The following is a 20,891-nucleotide window of genomic DNA, read 5'->3' as shown; positions in this document are numbered from 1 at the left end:
ACACCCCCACAGAGCACCCTGGTGTCCCACGCGTATGTGCTGCCGACGTCATTGCTCCCCAGTGCTGCTCTCGCAACACCGCGGTTCGAGAAGGCCAGCCCCGGGGGCCTGACACGAGTGGGAAATAAACCCAGCTATGTTCACGACAGAAAACAGGAGACGTTTCTCGGCACAGAGGATTGTGGGAATTGGAACCAAGTCCCTAGTCATGGCTGTGAAGTTGTGAGAAGCTACTGTACGCCTGTGGATCCTTTAAGAAGGAGAAAATCGTAGACTTAGAACAACAAGACACTAGAATCCAAATGAGCAGAAGTCTCAGAAGATGAGGAGGCATCTCCTGCTCTGGGTGCTGGGGAGTGGGCAGATCTTATAAGACAAAAGAACACCGTAAACATTTTATACACTCAATTTCTAACGTTTATTTGAGAGAAAAAAAACATTTCAAAATCACTTCCTTTTCACAGACCCAGGGAACACTTTGCACACAGAGAATGCCTAGAACAAACAGTTAATGTCTGAAATAGTTTCCAAGCATTTAATGGGAACCCAGCTCATTTCAAGGGACCCTTCAAGGATGCATGAGACGCTGACAGGCTTTGCAGTGGGGCTGCGGTCAGCCTCCGGTGAGCCGAAATGTTTGTTTACCGCCTCAAGGTCGTTGTGTGATTCCTCTCCCCCTTTCTGCAGCTTCGGTGAAACAGTGCATTGCCACGAAGGAGAGAAAAATCACAATACAGAAGACGGATATTGAACCGTTTACGGAAAACCAGGACTATTCAGTCACCCATCTGCAATCGGAAATTCCCGAGCCAGCTCTGGGTACACATTGCCACATCTCTGGCGGGGGCAGAGGGAGGCTCTGCTCAGAACACATGCACAGCATGCGATGGGCAAGACCAGGGCCCGCCTGCTCTCGCTGGGCAGGAGTTAGCCCATCTTCCAGGTGTCGGATTTTAAGGTTGCAGGAAACCTGCTGCATTCCGAGGGGCACACCTGGACCAGGCTGACCAGCACTGCTGCCAGGGAAGACACTCTGGCTGTGGAGGACTGAACACTGAGGGCTTTTCATGCAGCCACAGGGGGTCCTAGTTGGACAGGTAATCTGAGGGGGAGACAGCACACAAAGAGGCACTTCGGAGCATGAAGACGCTAGCATCTGACTTGTGCACGGGGACAGTGAGTGGCTCGCAGTGAACGCAGGGACAGCAGGAAGGAGGAAAAAGCCCCAGAACAGCCCAGTGTTTCACAGTATATAAGCAAAACATAATACAGACTTCACAATAATATCTGTACACAGGTAGAGTGCTGGTAGTTAAGGAAGGCACTAAATATGTAAAAAAAATAGTGTCTTTTAAAAAATATACTGTAAAATGTCATTGATATATCAAATGTTCCTCCAAAAAATAATTATATACCCTCAAAGCTCAAATACATACTGTCTACCGAGAAACATCAAAAGAGCGACCACACTGAAATTAACATGAACAAACCTCTGAATACTAAACTAACACAGTTACAAACATGGAACAAATCGCTTTAGGCAAATAGGCAACCAGTAAACATTTGTCCATTTTTGTGGATACAGTTTTTGGTTGCATCAGGGGCCAAAATGCCTTATGTCACACCCACAGAAAGTGTCATTAAGAAGGTCGTATGTTAAATGGGGCTCATGACAAGCTTTGAAGACTTCACAACACTTGACACGTATTGTGTCTCCCTCATTTACTATTGTGTGCATCACGCCACGCTGTCCCTGAGAAGATCACTGTGGAAAGTGCAATTCTGTTTAAGTGGTGCTTCAGCAGTAAACAAGTCGTGGACTAATTTCCTAGCAATGGATGCATTTTAAATCCGTTCTCTGAAAAACTGAATTTGCTACATCATTAATTAAAAATGAAATTACTGATACATTAATTGGAAAAATATATTTTGTAGAAAACCACTTTAAGAAGTCCATTTCTGTACAAACGTCATAAAACAATTTATCTGCTGAAATACACTCGACTGACTGACTACTTCAGTATCCTTAAATGTCTGACCATTATCCTGACAGGAGGACTTAAGTGAAATAAAGAATTTGACAAATGTCCACTTGAAATGTCTGTGCTAGACACAGTTCTTCTGACAAGGTAAATGTGGTTCATATACAGCTCTCTGTATATATGTATATTTCTGAGGAAATTTCACATTGATTCCTGTTCAGATGCAAATGGAATCTGTTTCCAGAATAAACCTGAAATGTTAGTCCTTTCTCATGTGTTTCTGTTTGAAATAATGACAGTGCAAAGCCTGAGCAGGCTTTCTAATCACCCAAAATGCACATCCCCCACATCATTCTGCTCCATGGTTTCAGTGCTTGAAGGACAGACAATCAACCCACACCAGTGCATTTGCAATGAAACCTTCTATCCATTAGAGAAGAGAGTCACAGTTACCCCAGACCCGTGTACCCCAAAAAACAGACTTCAGTAGAGAGGCAGCCCCCAGCAGCCCGGACACTTTGGAAGGCACCATAGAAAATGTCACCTTCCCCAAATGAGAGAGCTGTGCCTTCCTTCCCCAGAAAGTGCATGATGCTTAAGAGAGAATCCTAGATAGTCCCAGAGGTAGAACCCAGAACCAGACTGTCGTCGGCCCGGCTTTCACAAGAAGGTGTCCAGTTCTTGCTCATTCCATACTGAGTACCCGTTTCTGTGCTCCTCGCTCTCTGTGGAGAAACGGATACAGAGCATTTCAGTGTCTCCTCCTTGCTGCAACTCAGTGCACTCCACTTGCATGCAGGCTAAAGCTCTGACTTGTGACACATTGTTCCATTGCATTGCCACCAGGGTTTCTTTTCCCAGCATTATTCCTTACAAACAAGCAAAGTCTTCAAGTGGCTTCAACAGACACTGCAGGGGATTCTCTTGTTTACCCTTCCCATGTCCAGATCCATGCAAATATCTCATTTACTGCAGTAGTGTTCCAGCAGGACCTTTGTCCTCTTAAAAAACTCCAACATAAAAGGATTAAACTGACATGATTTTTTCAGTAAGTAAGATAAACCTTTTTTTGTTTTGTTGTTCGTGTAAAAATCTTAAACAGAATAATCAGGTATGTCTGCCCAAACACAGTTTACAGGAAACCTGTGAACAAGCATACAGTTTATGTTGAACCTGGTGTTATTGTTACCAGTGAAGAGAAAGCACTGAGCTTACAGTCTCCTCATTGTCAGATATGCTCAGAGTCACAGATGACACAAGAGAAATCCCCTCCTTCAAGCTCTTGACCCAGGCAGTGCAGCACAGAGTTTCTGTGTCTCTGGTCTGCTGTCCTACACTCCTTCTGTATGTGAAATGGTAATGAAGCGTACTCACCAGTCCCACGAGTGAAACGCCGCCTGGTTTAAAAACAGAGACAGAAAACAGGATCGGTCAGGTTGCACTTGTAAACCAATACTGGACCCACAGACAGCAAAAGGTCACAAAGCGTTTAATAATAATAGCAGACCTCTCTCAGCAGACCTCTCTCAGTGAGGCACCACTACAGTAACATTGGGATGCATGTCAATTTTGCAATGCCTTATGATCATTGATAACACCTACATAAACATTTTGTAAAATGTTTATAGTAAACATTAATACAATGTCTCCCCTATCATAATGCAGTATGCAATATCGCAAGCCACAGGCCTTCAGGAATTCAGTGGTGTTGCTGATCACTGGAAACTGGAGTGTCCTGACCGGCTAATCCCAACCCAGTCCAGCCTGGGAGAGCTAGTAACCCTAGCTCAGATTCCCAGCGCCAGGAACACAGAGCTCAGCCTGGGCTCAGTGAGTGTCTCATTAGAGATCGATGGTTATCTTAATTGACGGGTGTCAGCCCATCAGACCGAAGCACAGGGCCGCAGGTTTTAAAAAGCCAAGCCTCTCTGGGACTCACCTCTGTAGCAGGAACAGGCCCAGGATGACAAGCAGGAAGACAGAGTCCACGGTGATCCAGAGCATAGTGTAGGTATCGGGAGCCTGAAAACACGAGCACACAGAGGCTGGCCATCAGTCTACTGTGGAAACCACAGCTACAAATTCTTTGCCAGTAAACCGAGTTTCCTCCAGCTTTTGTATTTGACCCAAAGGGTTGTGAGAGTCTGTGCCTGTGGCTGGAAGGTTGCCGGTTCGAATCCTGTGACCGGCAGGGGAATCCTATCCATTGGGTAAAACCCTTCACCCCAACTGCTCCAGGGGCGCCGTATAAATGGCTGACCCTGCGCTCTGACCCCCAGCTTCTCTCCCTGTCTGTGTGTCTCATGGAGAGCAAGCTGGGGGTCATTTGAAAAGACAAATTCTTAATGCAAGAAATGCCAATAAAGTGATCTTAAAAACATGGAAACCTCAAAACCGTGGTCAAGCTCACGGAAATGCTAACAAAAGAAAATTCCTTCAAACCAGCCCAGATCATTTTTAAAAAAGTACATCTGTCCTATCATGCATTCAGATTTAAAGTGGAACTGGGGTTTTAATGCTTGATGTCATCTCATGCACCAGGGTGGGGTATGCACTGAGTATCTCCTCTCTGTTGAAAGAAGAAGTCCACGATGCTGCACGAGCACTGTTCACGGACGTTAGTGAGCGGCGTGGAAGGGGGCGTGTGGGAGTACTCACGAGGATCCAGGCGGGCTGCGTCATGTTCTTGAAGTGGCGGCAGGTGTTAGTGGTGACGGAGGTCACCCCCGAGCACCAGAGCAGAGAGAAGAGCCAGGACTCGTTCACCACGTACAGGTTGACCGACACGTTTCCCCGCCTCAGATCCCTGCCGGCAACCAACACAGACGCCAGTCACGCGCCGGCTCGCTCTGGGGAAACCCTGGAGCCATGGCGGCTCTCCGCAAGTGTGACCGTTGCGGTTCCGCGCGGCCTCGTGCCCTTGCCGCTCCACCCCACCGGTTCGTCCCGCCACGCCTGGGGCACGAACCCGGGTCTCCGGCGTAACACAGCAGGGAGCCAGCCGAGTGAGCTTAAGGAGACCCCCCCCAGCCCAGGCGGCTGAGGCCCCTGCTACGCGGAGGGAGGGTGATAACGTCACCGTGTCCAGACCAGCTCCGCCACACAAGCACAAAGCGGCAGCAAAGTCAACACGGGAACGAACAATGCAGATCTGCTGCGGACAAACACGACAAACAGCCATACAAGAACACAATCAGGGAGCACCAGGCACCGGCCCCCAGTGCTCAAGCCCACCTGATCTCCGCGGGGGTCAGGCTGCTGTATTTGAGGTTCAGCTGGTCTCCTCCGTCATCCTCCATCAAGGATTTATTAGCATAGACATGCTTAAAATCTGGGGCCTTCATCTTCACAAGTTTTCTGTACCGAGATGGCAACCACAGCACCTGTAAGGAGAGACCATCACCGCCCCCTGTAAGAGCTCCTCCATCTGCTCTGCATGGTGCACATCTGGATGGTACCTTTTCACTGATATGTATTCACAGTGCATTTCAGCTGATTTGCTGGAGTCTTTACTTAAACAGAAATAAAAGAACTATTAGGATTATCAAGAAACTCTCAGCTGGACCTGAACGGTCTCTTAAATGTAAGTATTCACATGTCCTTTGCATATAACCATTCATTCATATGCTGTTCAAGACGCCTGAAGAGGGTGTCTCCACAGCCAAAACCTTGTGTTTCTTTACTTTTCCTTTCAGTATGAAATAAACCTTTACCTGTTCATTCGTATACTGTGCTTAGGGGAAAAAAGCAGTAAACAAAATAAACCATATTTTCACTGCTGGATGGTTTAAAAATGACCTCTGCACACTCATCCCTGACATTTATTAAGCAGATACATTTTTATTACCAGTTGTGAGAGACAGATCAGGACTGCTCACCTGTTCCTGCGGGATGTTGGAATCCAAGATGGCCTGCACAGTGCGGAGTGTGACATTGAGCTCATCGGAGTCACCTTTGAGGTCAAAGATGATGGACGTCTTGTGTTGCTTGGCCAGGTCCAGCAGCTCCGTGAGCGCTGGTATGGTCTGGTTTCGGATGGCCACCTTGTCCTCCTCTGAGAGCGACGAGACCGTGTGGAAGGGGTCACTCTGAAACACAACACCTGTCTGAGAAGACTCACGTGGATGCGTGTTGTATGACTTGCCTCCTGTTTCTAGAACCCAGGTTATTGTTTATGGTACAAATCTATATCCACCTCCTCCACACTACCTGAGTGATGTTAACTAGGTAACAGGACAGGTTCCACACAGCCAGCTGGGGAGGGCAGATTTGACTTAGGTGTGAGCAAATGGCACACAGCATCAATCTGTCCTGCAATCTTGTAATAGGACAGCAGGACACAGATTTTTAATACACAAGGGCTGTAAAACACTTGCGTTAGAATGAAATGTACATTTTCTGCAAAAGGGAATTTTCATTAATGCAGCCAGACAGGAACGCTGTCCTCAGTGCCTCCATCAAAGGGCTTGTGCACTCACCTTGAGGAACCAGTCTCCAGCATTGAGTGTCTTGAGCTCGTCCCACGTGAAGGTGTGGCTTGCGTTTTCAACCCGCCCAGGGAATTTCTCTGAGACATCTGTAGTCCTCCGGAGGGATTTGTCATCGTGCATCAGGAAAGGAATTCCATTCTGACTGTGAATTAAAAAAGAGGGATGGAGTCACACGGTCAGAGAAGCAGAGAGAGCTATGGGAAATGCATTCTCTGATTCCTGACATGAGGTTCAAAAACTTTTCATCTCAAATCGAAACCTTTCTTTATGTTAGGAAAAAAACAAGTACATTATCTCACTGATACCCTCTGTTAAAGGGGTAAATGCTCAAATTGGGATCAGAAGCTAAGTGAACAGATCCTTGGATTATCTATCACCAAATGGGTTAGTTGGGCCAATGAGCTCCTCCTGTGTTTAACTATTCTAAACTAAACGTTTCAGGCAGTCCGGGCTGTTGCTCTTGAATTCTTGTGCAGTCTGGCTTACACCTTCCTCTGCCTCACCTGATGATCACGTCTGTCTCGAAGGCTTTGACGTCACACTCCAGACTCCTCCTGAAGGACAGCATGGTGTTCTCCGGGGACATCTGGGGGGACAGCACACAGGAGCACGGTTCAGAGAGACAGAGAGAGGACACACACACAGCAGCACCTGGGCCTCCCACCTGTGCTAACGTCCACACAGCAATCAGATTCCCTCTTGACCGCTCCTGACACTCCTGAATAAATGTTATCAGTGCCTGATCTCCCATTAGGCACTGTAGGCACAGTGCCTAGGACCTATGACATTTTTAGGGCCTAAAAAGGAGGGAAAAACTAGTGACTGACGAAAAACGAGCTGAAACAACATGCTTGCGATGGACTCTTGGTGCTCCAAAGCCATGATCATACGCTCTCCAGCGGCTGTTCTAGAAACTAGACGTGTGGAAGTGATGGTTGCCCGGCTTGCTCCATCAATCACGTGGTTTAGCATTAGAAGTGCATCATGTCAATCGACGTCATTCAATTGGCGTTTCCCCCTCTTTCTGCACATTTGGTAGTGAAAGTGCCCGAGGCCTACGGACACCACAATCCGGCCCTGAATGTTCTAGGTGAAAAGGTGCACAGAATGTGCACCATGCTGGCGCAAAGCAAAAAGAGAAAAGTTTTAATCTCTCTTTGCAAAAGCTGTCATGGAATTTGTAAGACACAGTCATGTACAGTGCTGATAAAAAAAATAGAAAGGAACTAATTGGAAATAGAAATAAGGCATTTAAAAAGAATGTAAACACTGCTGGTTTTAAATGCCGGTAACCATGAAAGTAAGATTTACTCAGAAGTTCCTGAAAAGGTCTGGGGCTGTTCAGGCCTGATATAAAAAACAGTCAAAATCAGTACAAATTAATGAGACGTAAATAATAAGAAATGTCTTTGACGAACGCAAGCTGGTAAAAAGTCAGATGCCTGTTTAGACAATTTTACCCAGAAAATTATTTTTATTTTTTAAATTAATTAGTGCTGCAAATACCCTTGACGTGTGGCTTATACACCTATTTACAAGTTGTTCTGCAACATCAACTGTCTTGCAGTTGGTCCTCTCTAGACTGATCCCAGAGATCGGTTTTCCGGCTTCATCATGCGCAAGAAACTGTAGAGGTCTTATGCCAGGAGTGTCCAATCCTGCTCCTGGAGGAGTGGTGTGTCCCTAGGTTTTAATTGCAACTCGGCTTTTAACAATGTAAAACTGCTCATTATGGGACTGATTGGATTTATCAGCTTCTCCCAAAACTCCTCAGGTGCTGCTGTTTAAACAGACTTAGAAAACCCGCAGACACACTGACTCTCCAGGACCAAGATTGGACACCCGTGTTTATCCATGAAGGGAGCAGTCAGCCAGTATACTCTCCCATGTCACAGATGTGGCAGGGAACTTGAGCAAAGATATTGGTTATGGTACTTGTCATTGCTTTAGAAACACCATCACATTTTTTATATTTCTTTTAATGAAGAAGAACCTCACGGGGCCTGAATGGCTCTCTTGCAGTTCAGCAAAAGTTCTTGGAAGCAGTGGCACGCTTTCCTACTGCTAGAGACTGCCACAGCTTTTATCAAACTTCAATTGATCCTTCATTCAGGGGCGGACACCCTGAGCACTTCCACTCCCAGCCATGACAGAACTCTGCACCTTCCAATGAATTACAGGAACGCTCCTTGCTTTATTAATCCCAGTGCTGAAGATCACTTTGATAATTAACGATTTTCTGGGGCGAGGACTTTCAAAGGCAAGGAGCGGAGTGGAGCTGCCCTTCAGTGGTCAGATAGTAAGCCCAAGTAAAGATGGCCGTGCAGTAGACTCACTGTGTACTGTGCGTGCGGGTTTAAAAGAATCAAGAGGTTCTCTCACTCACCGTGGGTGCTCCCCGGTGTCCGATCAGAGCTGGTTTTGGGGGGAGATTATGTTTTTCCAGGAAGCAAGGTGAAGAGATCAAGAGAGGAGAGAGGAACACCGCTGCCCCCACCACCAGGTAGGCCAGGAGGATGACAACCCTGGAGACTGAAGGTACAGGAACACACCTCAGCACTGACCACTGCCTGACAGTAGGTGGCAGCACTGCACCGAGAGACTGAGTCTATATGAATACTGAGGATTCTTGTGATGCTCACCTGCTCTCCTGGCCATGAAGAATCTCTGGAAGACAAACCAGCCCAGGAGGGACACTGAAACCACCCCACCTATCTGGAGGAAGGGTCCCGTCATCTGGAGAGAGCACAGAGATGCTGACAACCACTGCCTGCATCACTCCTACTGTAACTACTACAGCAGAACTGATGCAAAGGCACTCCCGCCTCTTGGGCGACATCAGTGGAACGAGTCCCACGCAGACTCTTGCCTTCCAAGGCATCATGAGCAGTTTCCACCTCCACCCTTCACTTTCTTCTCAGTGTCAGCAGCTTCAGTAACTCTGTTCTTTCTGACGTGCCTCTGTGACTGCTCTTCCCCTTACCTGCAGCGACATGAAGACTGTGAGCCATTCTTCTTTCCATTCAAGGCATATCCCAGCAACCCCTGCAGCAATGATCAGCACAGCCAGAAGCAGCAGCACCTGCAGGGCAGAACAGAGCGATCAGGCCGGCCTGACAATGTCCCGCGATTGATCTTAAAAAAGCATCTTTTGTGATATTTAGTTCCCCGATCACAACCTTAAGTTACATAAATACCTTGTGAGTGCAATGCAAATTCAGAGGTTCCCTCAGTGCCACTTGGAACAGTGCAAACACCTGCAGATTCAATCATGAAGACGTTTAAACTGGGGCATCACGGCAACAGATCCTTACGACCACACAGAAGAGATTTCTGTGTCTTAGTGTTCATACTGCAACATCAAATCCGAAAATAATGAACAACCACTTCACTTTAATGACACGTGGAACAATAGAAAGGTTTGAGGAGTCTTAAGAGACTACTTTTCCATTCCAGTCAGCTTCCACTAGGTGGCAACACACCCACACAGGTGGTGATTTTTTGCAGGCCAAGGAACAGGGTGGCACTGTGGCGCAGTGGTTAGCCTTGATGCCTTGCAGCGCTGGGGCCATGGGTTCTGGACCTAGGGTGCTATCTGCCTGTGCTCAAGAGCGAGGAGCGCTGTGTGGGGTTTGTATGTTTTCCCTTTGTCTGTATCAGTTTTCTCCAGGCGCTCTGGTTTCCTCCCGCAATCCAAAGACATACTGGTAGATTAATTAGCTTCTGGAGAAAGTGCCCAGGTGTGAGTGTGTGTGCCCTGACATGAACCTACGTTAAGTCCTGGGTGTAACCTGCCATGGGCTCCTTTGCTTGCATGCAAACTCTTGAATTACGTGTTTCTGGATGATTTCTTTACAAAGTCTTTCACTTATGGAAAAACAGCTGTAAGCTTGTGTCCAGATGTGTGTGTCCTGGTGTCACAATGCCTCCTGTCACCGGCTCAAGGTGTGTCTTACCAGCAGGAGGCAGCTGTAGCTGACCAGCACCGAGGACATGATCACCACCACGATGAACCAGTTCACCCACCTGAACCTCAGCAGACTGAACGCCTTCCTGCAGGAGATCAAACACATCAGATACAGAGGACACAAACTCCCAACCTCGCAACAAAGGTTCTGGCAGACCGCTGATCAGTGACCTCCTCTCCAGATTGAACTGTGAACCAGATCATTGCCACAAACTGAACACACCGACCCAAAACTGAATCAATTATTTTGGAAAGATGTTCTGGATCAGCGACCAGGAAGAGGTGGAGTCTGGTTACTGACAGCTCGGACCTGTGACGCTGCGACAGGCTGCACAGTGGGAGCAGACAGCACACTCACCAGTTGACATCGTCCCGGTCATTGATAGCTGCCCAGCACACATAGATCCAGCCGGCTTTGAGCAGGCATGCAAGGGCCAGGAAGAAGAACCAGCAGCAGGAACACTGTAAAGACATCACGGGCGTCAGAGGCCAGGAGGACAAGGGGCAGATAAGGCACAGACCACGGTCAGTCATGTGCTACCACGCTCACTCTAAACCCTGGTGAGATAGCAACAGATGCTGCAGAGTGCAATTCAAATCTTCCAGGAGTCTGACGATCACGTCTCCACCCCCCCGCCGACAATTTAATGCAAAGGTGCTTATTTAGAATTTCGCATTGTTTTCGGAAAAGAAACTTAAAAAGTTTCCTCTTTCAGGTAAAAATGATTTTAACAAGGGAGCAAAGACTGCTTTTTATTTTGTTTATTTGGGACGTCAAGTTCTAGGCTTGTGCTGTGGGGATAAAAAAGATGGCCTGGTCTCTGAGCAGCTCAGCAGCCCCACAGAAAGCCCAGCTGTCCCAGGGTGAACAGAGCAGCAGAAAAACCTGTCTGTGGCGAATTCCTCATCATCACAGAAATAAGCCCTAGACCTCCAGCCACCCTCAGCCTCGGAGCACCTCTTGGGAGGAGGAAACAGACACCAGGCTAGAAGATTAACATCTCCACCCCAAAAAAACATTCCTCTTCTCCCCTGAAGGAGAGATTCCATGCAGCTGTGCGCCGGCTCAGGCAAAGGTGGAGAGGTGCTGCTGGAGTCCTGCCAGCTCCTGCTTCAAGTCTGGTTTCGCCCTCTTATTTTGTGGGTCTCAAAAGTGTCAGATGGAGCAGCAGATAGCTGCCCCCCCCCATCCCCTCCAGCAAGAGAGAGGCAGAAAGAGCAGATCAGTCATGTCAGAGCACCCAGCTCCCTGCTACTACTTGTCTCTTAGGAGTACCCTTTTCCAGATTCTCAGCCTTCTAATTGTTCTGTCACAACTGACTGCCAAAAACGCACAGAGCTGAACTCTGGAATGCTGTACTTATTAAAAGAAAAAAAAAAACTTGCAATGAACATCAATTCATTACTCAATTTCAGGAAAAAAAGTCTGTCAAATGGTAATATATTAGTCACGACAAATGCTCTGTGTCATTTAATTGGTATTTTAAGTTTTCTCTTAAAATGAATTATTATAATTGGAAAGAAGGCTTCAGGGTAGAGCGCAGTGGACAGGCTTCACAGCTGCAAGGGGCTGATTCTTATCCGGTTCTCCAGAACCCCTGCCGTGTTACTGACCCTGTGTTTATTCTGACTTCCACTTCTCCAGCGGCAGCTGTAGACCCCTCGAAGGCATTTTCGGCAAAAGCTGTCCTGAGGCATGCTCCCACTTTCAGCGCCACCTGGAGGTGAGGGAGACAGAAGACAGCACATTCAGTAGACGACGGGAGCCGATGCAGCGTCTCAGCAGTGCACCCTGTGCAGGCCGTCCTCTGTGAGGCTGGGTGGGTTTACTGTACCTGTCTTTACAGCCCGGTGCATGTGGGAGTGCCCCATTACAGCACTCTCCTGCACCTGAGCACTCACCACCAGGATGGGCTGCTACACATTAATTAGGTGTCTTTCCCTGCAGTGAATGACATTAATCCCTTTTTGTATTTTCGAAATGTGTAGGTGCGGTACTCTCAAGCTTGCATCACACTGGAGTCAGGTTATGTCAGCCTGGTACAACAGTGCAGTACTAATGCACAGATGCACACAGGAGTCTCTAAAGCAGGAATAGAATCAAACAGCTAACCCAGACGAATAAGCAATTTGAGGTCAAGGGGTGCCTTGAAGCTCTTGATCTGATCTAGGTCCGTTTCACAGCATATACAGTGCCTTGCGAAAGTATTCGGCCCCCTTGAACTTTTCAACCTTTTGCCACATTTCAGGCTTCAAACATAAAGATATACATTTTTTATTTTATGTGAAGAATCACCAACAAGTGGGACACAATTGTGAAGTGGAACGAAATCTATTGGATTTTTGAAACTTTTTTAACTAATAAAAAAATGAAAAGTGGGGCGTGCAAAATTTTTCGGCCCCCTTGCGTTAATACTTTGTAGAGCCACCTTTTGCTGCGATTACAGCTGCAAGTCGCTTGGGGTATGTCTCTATCAGTTTTGCACATCGAGAGACTGAAATTCTTGCCCATTCTTCCTTGCAAAACAGCTCGAGCTCAGTGAGGTTGGATGGAGAGCGTTTGTGAACAGCAGTTTTCAGCTCTTTCCACAGATTCTCGATTGGATTCAGGTCTGGACTTTGACTTGGCCATTCAAACACCTGGATACGTTTATTTGTGAACCATTCCTTTGTAGATTTTGCTGTATGTTTGGGATCATTGTCTTGTTGGAAGATAAATCTCCGTCCCAGTTTCAGGTCTTTTGCAGACTCCAACAGGTTTTCATCCAGAATGGTCCTGTATTTGGCTGCATCCATCTTCCCCTCAATTTTAACCATCTTCCCTGTCCCTGCTGAAGAAAAGCAGGCCCAAACCATGATGCTGCCACCACCATGTTTGACAGTGGGGATGGTGTGTTGAGGGTGATGAGCTGTGTTGCTTTTACGCCAAACATATCGTTTTGCATTGTGGCCAAAAAGTTCGATTTTGGTTTCATCTGACCAGAGCACCTTCTTCCACATGTTTGGGGTGTCTCCCAGGTGGCTTGTGGCAAACTTTAGACGAGACTTTTTATGGATATCTTTGAGAAATGGCTTTCTTCTTGCCACTCTTCCATAAAGGCCAGATTTGTGCAGTGTAAGACTGATTGTTGTCCTATGGACAGACTCTCCCACCTCAGCTGTAGTTCTCTGCAGTTCATCCAGAGTGATCATGGGCCTCTTGGCTGCATCTCTGATCAGTCTTCTCCTTGTCTGAGCTGAAAGTTTAGAGGGACGGCCAGGTGTTGGTAGATTTGCAGTGGTCTGATACTCCTTCCATTTCAAGATGATCGCTTGCACAGTGCTCCTTGGGATGTTTGAAGCTTGGGAAATCTTTTTGTATCCAAATCCAGCTTTAAACTTCTCCACAACAGTATTACGGACCTGCCTGGTGTGTTCCTTGGTCTTCATGATGCTCTCTGCGCTTTCAACAGAACCTTGAGACTATCACAGAGCAGGTGCATTTATACAGAGACTTGATTACACACAGGTAGATTCTACTTATCACCATCAGTCATTTAGGACAACATTGGATCATTCAGAGATCCTCGCTGAACTTCTGGAGTGAGTTTGCTGCACTGAAAGTAAAGGGGCCGAATAATTTTGCACGCCCCACTTTTCATTTTTTTATTAGTTAAAAAAGTTTCAAAAATCCAATAGATTTCGTTCCACTTCACAATTGTGTCCCACTTGTTGGTGATTCTTCACATAAAATAAAAAAATTATATCTTTATGTTTGAAGCCTGAAATGTGGCAAAAGGTTGAAAAGTTCAAGGGGGCCGAATACTTTCGCAAGGCACTGTATCAAGGCGTTTCTCCTAACTGCTCTGGCCTCCCCATCACAAGCTGCTCACACAGAGAACAAAGGCTCTTCTAAAAAATAGGATAAGGCACCTTTTCAGTGTTCTCTGCATGATCTGAATACTGCTCAGAGGAGGGAAAAAACAAATGTGACCTCAGAAAATACCTTGCTGAATAGCAGGCAAGCTGAGGCAGAGTCCTGGCACAGCTCTAATAGAAACACTTCGGATGGCACTGGGCACCTGGTGTGCAGATTTGAGCCATCACATCCACTGTTTCTTTGAAAGCCTACATGCCATTCTCTTGTAGTTATGAAACCCCTGAATGCGGGACTGCGAGGTGTGTAATTAAATCCGGGCTGTTTCAGGCCAAGTGTGTTTTGCTCTTAACTAAGTGGTCCTCTTTTAGGAGAACAATGGCGAGTTCAAGCTGAAGCTTTGGGAGAAATTCATAAACTGTAAATGTAACCATAGTCATTCAGGTGTAAAATGCATTGAATTCTTGCAGAAACAAATTTTTGGTAAGAATGTCACAAGTGCATTGGCTACTTTCCCAGCTAAACCTACAGTACTCTGCCCAATGCAGAAATGTCTTAAAAACGCAAACAAAAGAACTGTGCATAACAATAGACTTGGCGTTACATTTAATAAAATTTAACTCTTTAGTAGGACATCCGCATCCCTTTTCTAATGGGTTCGGCAGAGGTAAAAACACACACAAGGTTTATTAGAAAGAACTGGCATAATCACACACAACAAGGACACCATAATGGTATCAATTGAACTCTTTAAGCAGAGAGCCCTGCATCATTTCACCAACTCTCTTTGGCCTTCTCTAATTAGCGAACCTTCTTACATTCAAATGATGCCCTGCATTCTGCACCTAGTATCCTAGATTTCACATAGTGAGGAAGGAACTAACCACAGATGGTCACACAGAGCCTGGTGGCCTCACCATGCAAGCTTGCGTGTGTGCTGAGCACAGGGCCTGTCACAAACATAACCAGGTGCCCTTTGTCAAGAAGAAAGGAGAGGTCGTTCACAGGTGACCTCATGTGCTTTGTGTCTGGAGGAATGCAGCCATTCAGTGCCGAAACCTAATCTTCTGTGTAAAGAAAGACTTATCTTGTTATCCAGACCAGTAATACAGCTAACACTACACAACAGTTGAAGCTTTTCAATAACTGGCATGTCCTTTCATGAGCCACAAAAATCATTTTCAGGAAACAAAAATAATTCCATTGGCAATAGGCATTTGTCTGGATAATTACAAATATAGAAAATCTTTATGCCTTTTTTATTTAGATATTAAAAGTGAATAATGATCTCACAAATAGTAAGAAATCACATTGGATCATACCAATTAACTGAATCCTAGTTTTAGAAGGATTCATTCATTAGTCATTATTATGTTTGTCATACTTACTGTAATTTTTAAATAAGGGTGTCAAACTGTGGGAAAACCATGTGACTGATTAGTAAACTACCATTTCTACCAGCTCTCCTAGTCATGGTAGATGAGTCACAGGAATGCACAGGCCAATGAAATGGAATTTGTATTCACTCAGCCCCTGGGGAGTTTCAAGCCACTGCGAAAAGTCCAAACTTGATGTAAGACACGACACCCCCACTAAACACATCCTAAAAGTTACTCTGTTCCTCTTCCCAGCTCTTCACCAACGTTTCAAGCCAGGCGTGGACAGAAAAGAGGAGATGAAGGTGCTCTCTAAGGAATGAGAGACCTGACACGATTCCTGGCCAGTCTGGTGCATCTTTGCCTTGAAGGAGCCGCGGGCTTGTTCTGGGGGTGAAGGGGTTAAGGGGTGTGCCCCCCCCCCCAAAAAAAAAAAACTGTTGCTCTAGGACATCGGCCAGCAAAGTGCAGCACCAAGGGCAAACAGACCGTGCCCACTGTCGAGGAAATTTACCTATCAAGGAAGCCACAGGAGAGAGTTCTCACCTGAGTAAGGTCTTTATTTCAATATTGCAATATTGGGAGCCCTGCTGCCACTTCGCAAAGTGCAACCAGAGACTCAATTTGTTACAAGCAGTACAGGGTTTTTATAAGACGTTGCGCTGTAAGAGAAAGCTCAGCGCTTTGTCCCTTCTAAAACGTCCCCTTTCCCTAAGACAAAACAGATTACATCATAGAGCGAGAGAAGAAGCACTAGATTTGTTATTCAAAGCTTATCAGTTACTTTCGGCTAATTCTAACGACCCAGACAGCATATATTGTTTTGGTACATTGTCTTCTAAAGTAACCTAAACAGTGTACTTTGTTGACGCACTGTTTTCTAAAATTCTGCACGTACTGTAGCACAGCAATTACATCCTTGAAATATATTATCTAAAAGCACCAATATATTTTTTGCAAAGCTCTCTACATTTTAAGAATCAATTTACTTATTAGATTTCCGTTTCACCACGGATTTGTCAAGAACAGCGGCTGTGCTCACAGGGAGAGCCCGGTGCCCGTTCCCTGGGGCCGGTCTGTCCAGTCTTTTTCCCTGTGGATTGAACAGTCTCTCTACAGATCCCGGGTCCGACAGTGTGGAAGCAACTCTGATTTAATGAAACACTCTGGTGCCTAGAAGAGGAAAAAAAACCTACGCTCATGGAGCACGCCACTCCTCCAGAGATGTAACAGCCCGTGGGGATCCATCCAGCTATTTGCATCCTGGCTGCCAAGGAAATTCCTGAGAAGAGCTTTCAAGCCTTTGCACAACATTATTAATTCCTTTCAATTTTATCTTCCCCAGTTCTTAATACCTTCCCACATTGTCTCCCAGTCCTGTTAAGAAGAGGAACAGAATTGGTACACTCAAATCTTAAGAAAATAATTAGTCATTCTTTGTTGCCTCTGCTGACGCTCGACTGATACGATTTGCAATTCTTTCTCCTAGAGCTTGCCTAAGAGGGATTCAGCAAAAGCCAGTGATAGAGTAACCCTGGCCCACATGACTGCCTCTCAGTCTGCCAGTGAATGTGGCAATTACACAGAGCAAAGCTTCCTTCTTGACATGAGCTGAATGATATAGCCAGAAAAGGGACCATGTGCTCACCTAACAGCCCAGAGTGACACAACACTTGCTGTGAAGATAAAAAAAACATACAACTTCACAAGAGTTGTTGAGAAAAGAAAACTTTTTTGGACTTTTCAGCCCACGAACTAGTCTTCCTCGGGAGAATGAGGGAATTTGGGTGGAAAAGCCGGATCCTTTGTCATAAAGTTACATTTTTATCCCAGGAGCCCTTGATGATGCAACAGTTCCCTGCCTATAGCTGATAGAGGGCTGTAGAGCAAATCATCCAGCCATGGAATATCGTATCAAAGACATTCCACAGCTCAAGGACAGCAATACACTGTATCCAGGGCCCAGATCAGACTGAGCCCTCTGCTCACCCTGCAGTTCCAGGGTGCAATATCCCGATCCTAACGTCTGCTGCCGCTCATGGTAGGTACTAGAAACCCCTGTTAAAGTTAAATCATCAAGAGATACACTCCCCAGGAGGAGGTTTGAACCGGAGGATCAGATATCGGCTTGATCATCATTCGATTGATAACATTAGGCATTTGTGTCAGTGACTCATCACAAACACAGTAACAGTGCTGAAGCAAGGCAGGGCTAGAGAGGATTATAGGCAGAGCTCTCTGTAATGCCATGTGACACACATCTGAAGTGCTGGTGTTTACAGGGATACCACAAAAAACAAATCTAAGTCTTTTGTCAATATAATGTCAAAGTATAAAAGTATAACGTTATCTGTTCAAAACACTGTGTATGTACACTTGAATTGGAACGACCCATTACTATCGCAACATTTTCCTGAGGATTGGGTAAAGATCACAAGTATGTTAAATGCGGGTCCCTTAGTTTGTTAAAAAAGCATGCTTCATACCCACACCACGATTTGTAAGAGTGCCTGAATATCTGCATGTCAACAATCCTGTGGTTCTGTCTACTCAACAGATCAAAGATACACCAAAACACACCCAGAGCAGCGGCATCTCTGTTTTGAAAACCCAAAGCAATGTCCGGATACGAAAAGAAAGAAAAGCATTAAAATGCAGAAAAGAAATATAGAAAGAAGTTATACAGAGAATACAATGACTTCTTTCAAACGTCTGTCAGTACTTTGGGAGCTTGTAAAAAGGTACTATCTGAGAGCTCACAATAATGCTCCAGTTTGAGCTGAAAGAAAAGAAGAAGAAGGCTCACAGATGTTTGTTTCTCTTATCTTCACTGAAAGGTTTTGCCAGTTGTGCTCGGTGTTGTTAAGAGTTTTTCCCACCTGTATCACTTATTTTACTTGCACACACAATGAATCTTATTATTTGCAGCTAGTTATCCGGAGGGGTTAAATATCCTGGTACAATTAACAACACGTACAGGCTGCAAGTCCTCATGCTGCGCAGGAAAGAATTATTGACCTCTTTCCACAACAAGGCACTCAAACTTTCACAAGTACTTGGACGTGAGAGAGAAGTTTCATCACATAAAAGTTACAAATGTTTTTATTCAGTGAAAGTTAATGCAACCTCAGCTGTTTTGCTAGTTGGGTAATGAATAAACATTTTTTCACATAATATGCATTTTGTTAAAAGGTACATTTGGAGAAATAGAGCTTGTGGTGATGTCAGAGAGAGGACAAACTCTAGTTCTGACAGGGGGCGAGCTGGGGGAGAGTGCCCTCAAACCTTCACTCTCCCCATGTGTGCATGAATCGAACAGGTGAAGCCAAGTCATAAACACTTGGAAGTTCTAAACTGTGTGTGTATAAAATAAAAAAAGAACTGCCAATTGTTTTCCATGAACAGGAAGACCCAGTAGCAGAATTTGACAGATTGGTATTGGGTATTTTATGTCTGAACGGAGAATGCAGGTGTGCTTAATATTCTGTCAGTACACAGTTAAACGTAGTTCACAAACCTGTTTTCCTCACTGCAAAGTTTTGAAAGCTACATTCACAGAGCTGTGAAAACAAGCTGATTCACAACAGGTTGGAACCAATCTGCCTTTAACTCGAAAGGAACTGCCTTTCTAATTACATTGCCTTGGAATGGGCAGATTGCCCACGGTGAATATCAAGGGGCAAATAGTACTATGCTACCTCGGTAAGAGCCGCCTGATACGTTAGAGCACTTATTGTTGCAGTTGTCAGTGTAGGAGGTGATGGATTTATCCCACTGACAGATAATATACACAATGTTTCACTCAAATGCCTAAATTCATATCTAGGTTTACATCTCTAGATTCTGTTGCTTGAAAGTAATCATTTTAAAGACCCGATCCACAGAGCTGTCAGGCATATAGTAGCCCGGTGTTAGAGACTGAAAGTGAGGAGGACACGAACAGAAGCTGTGAAAAACAACACTCAGATGTTCAGGTTTAAGTGCCAGTAGCTTCGAACTAAATCTTAGAGCTGGAAGGGAAGGAGGTGCCGTGCACAAGGAAGCGCATTAAGCGCTGCTGGAAGAAGCTGCGCGAGACATCGAGTCACTAAAACATGAAGTGAAAAGGTGACTTCATCTTGACAGTACACAGAGGTCAGATAGAAACGTCTGGAGTGTTTGTGTGGTCATTAATTAGAAGTTCCTCTGAAGAAAAATGGAACTCTATTACAAATGAGAACACAGCAGTTCCAGTAAAGTCAGGCCTCAGTGCACCAGGGACCAGCAGATACTGCAGCAAAAACCGATGATAATAGGAATTACTGTACTGCTACTGACTCTGTATTAAGGGGAGACTCTAATACAATGACCCCAGTCCTGGTCCTCAGACAGCAGTGTGTCTGCAGGTTCCCCAGGCCCCTTTAGAGTACCAGCACCTGAAGCGCTGGAGGAGACTCTTTAGTTACCTCAATTAATGCACTAATGAGATGATTTAGGTCATTAAGAGCTTAGCTGGAATGAAAACCTGCAGGCACACCAACCAAACCGGGACAATAGAACTGACAAGAGAATCACCGAGAGTGAAAAAGTGACGGGCAGCGTTTTTGACACTTCATTCGTCCGGAAAAAGAGGGGCTGCCTGTCTGAGCTGCAGTGTTCTCATGTAGTTCTGCCCAAATTCATAACACTGTGGTCACTGACCCACAGGGATAAAGCAATCAAAATGAAATTATCCACAAGGAACAGCTGCAAAATTAAATCTTACTAAACTCAGAGCAGTACAAAGCAGATACAGTGTGCAATGTATGCAGTATTAAGGAATATAATACAGTCAATAGTTTACCTTATTTTTTTTAAAGCAGCAGCTATTACATCTAGAAAGGCAAAGCCCTTTTTATCACACAGATACAATTATTTTTATTTTTACAATAGTATGGTCATGATCATTAAGAACCAGTAATTCGAAGGTGCTATAAAAACTATAACTTGTTCTATTTCCTGAGTTGGAGACCAGGGTCTAGACATTACATGGATCCTCAGGTGAGATCCCCAGAGTTGAGTAGATTTTAGCAGACCCCCAAAATCTACTGAAATGACAACAGATCCTTTTTATTGAATATCTAAAACAGAACAATAACCCCCAAAATAACAGCAAAATAACGGTTCTTGTTTTTCTGCAGAACCAGCTGTCTGGCCAAACGGCATTCTCAGAATATTAAGAATATTAAGAACAGTGAATTC

General features: G+C 45.4%; 1 protein-coding gene across 5 annotated transcripts in view; it reads right to left on the bottom strand.

Moving 5' to 3' along the window:
* Positions 1–404: 404 nt before the first annotated feature.
* gdpd2 (glycerophosphodiester phosphodiesterase domain containing 2) overlaps positions 405–20,891 on the bottom strand; it is a 32,640-nt gene continuing 12,153 nt past the window's right edge. For 4 of the 5 annotated variants that reach the window (XM_015351601.2, XM_015351603.2, XM_015351602.2 and 1 more), the window contains exons 3-17: positions 12,054–12,157; positions 10,798–10,901; positions 10,429–10,525; positions 9,670–9,729; positions 9,456–9,554; positions 9,115–9,208; positions 8,859–9,004; positions 6,976–7,058; positions 6,461–6,614; positions 5,861–6,070; positions 5,217–5,365; positions 4,641–4,788; positions 3,922–4,004; positions 3,357–3,379; positions 405–2,707 (exon numbers count right to left, since the gene is read on the bottom strand). In XM_015351601.2, the coding sequence (XP_015207087.2) occupies positions 2,643–2,707; positions 3,357–3,379; positions 3,922–4,004; positions 4,641–4,788; positions 5,217–5,365; positions 5,861–6,070; positions 6,461–6,614; positions 6,976–7,058; positions 8,859–9,004; positions 9,115–9,208; positions 9,456–9,554; positions 9,670–9,729; positions 10,429–10,525; positions 10,798–10,901; positions 12,054–12,157 (1,619 nt within the window). In that variant the 3' untranslated portion in view covers positions 405–2,642. Of the gene's footprint in view, positions 2,708–3,356; positions 3,380–3,921; positions 4,005–4,640; positions 4,789–5,216; positions 5,366–5,860; positions 6,071–6,460; positions 6,615–6,975; positions 7,059–8,858; positions 9,005–9,114; positions 9,209–9,455; positions 9,555–9,669; positions 9,730–10,428; positions 10,526–10,797; positions 10,902–12,053; positions 12,158–16,867; positions 17,180–20,891 lie in introns of those variants that run through there. The other variant, XM_015351599.2, reaches the window with a different exon arrangement.

The sequence above is a fragment of the Lepisosteus oculatus genome, chromosome 8, assembly GCF_040954835.1.
Source record: "Lepisosteus oculatus isolate fLepOcu1 chromosome 8, fLepOcu1.hap2, whole genome shotgun sequence".
Classification (NCBI taxonomy): Eukaryota; Metazoa; Chordata; class Actinopteri; order Semionotiformes; family Lepisosteidae; genus Lepisosteus; species Lepisosteus oculatus.
This window is presented reverse-complemented; position numbering and strand designations above follow the sequence as displayed.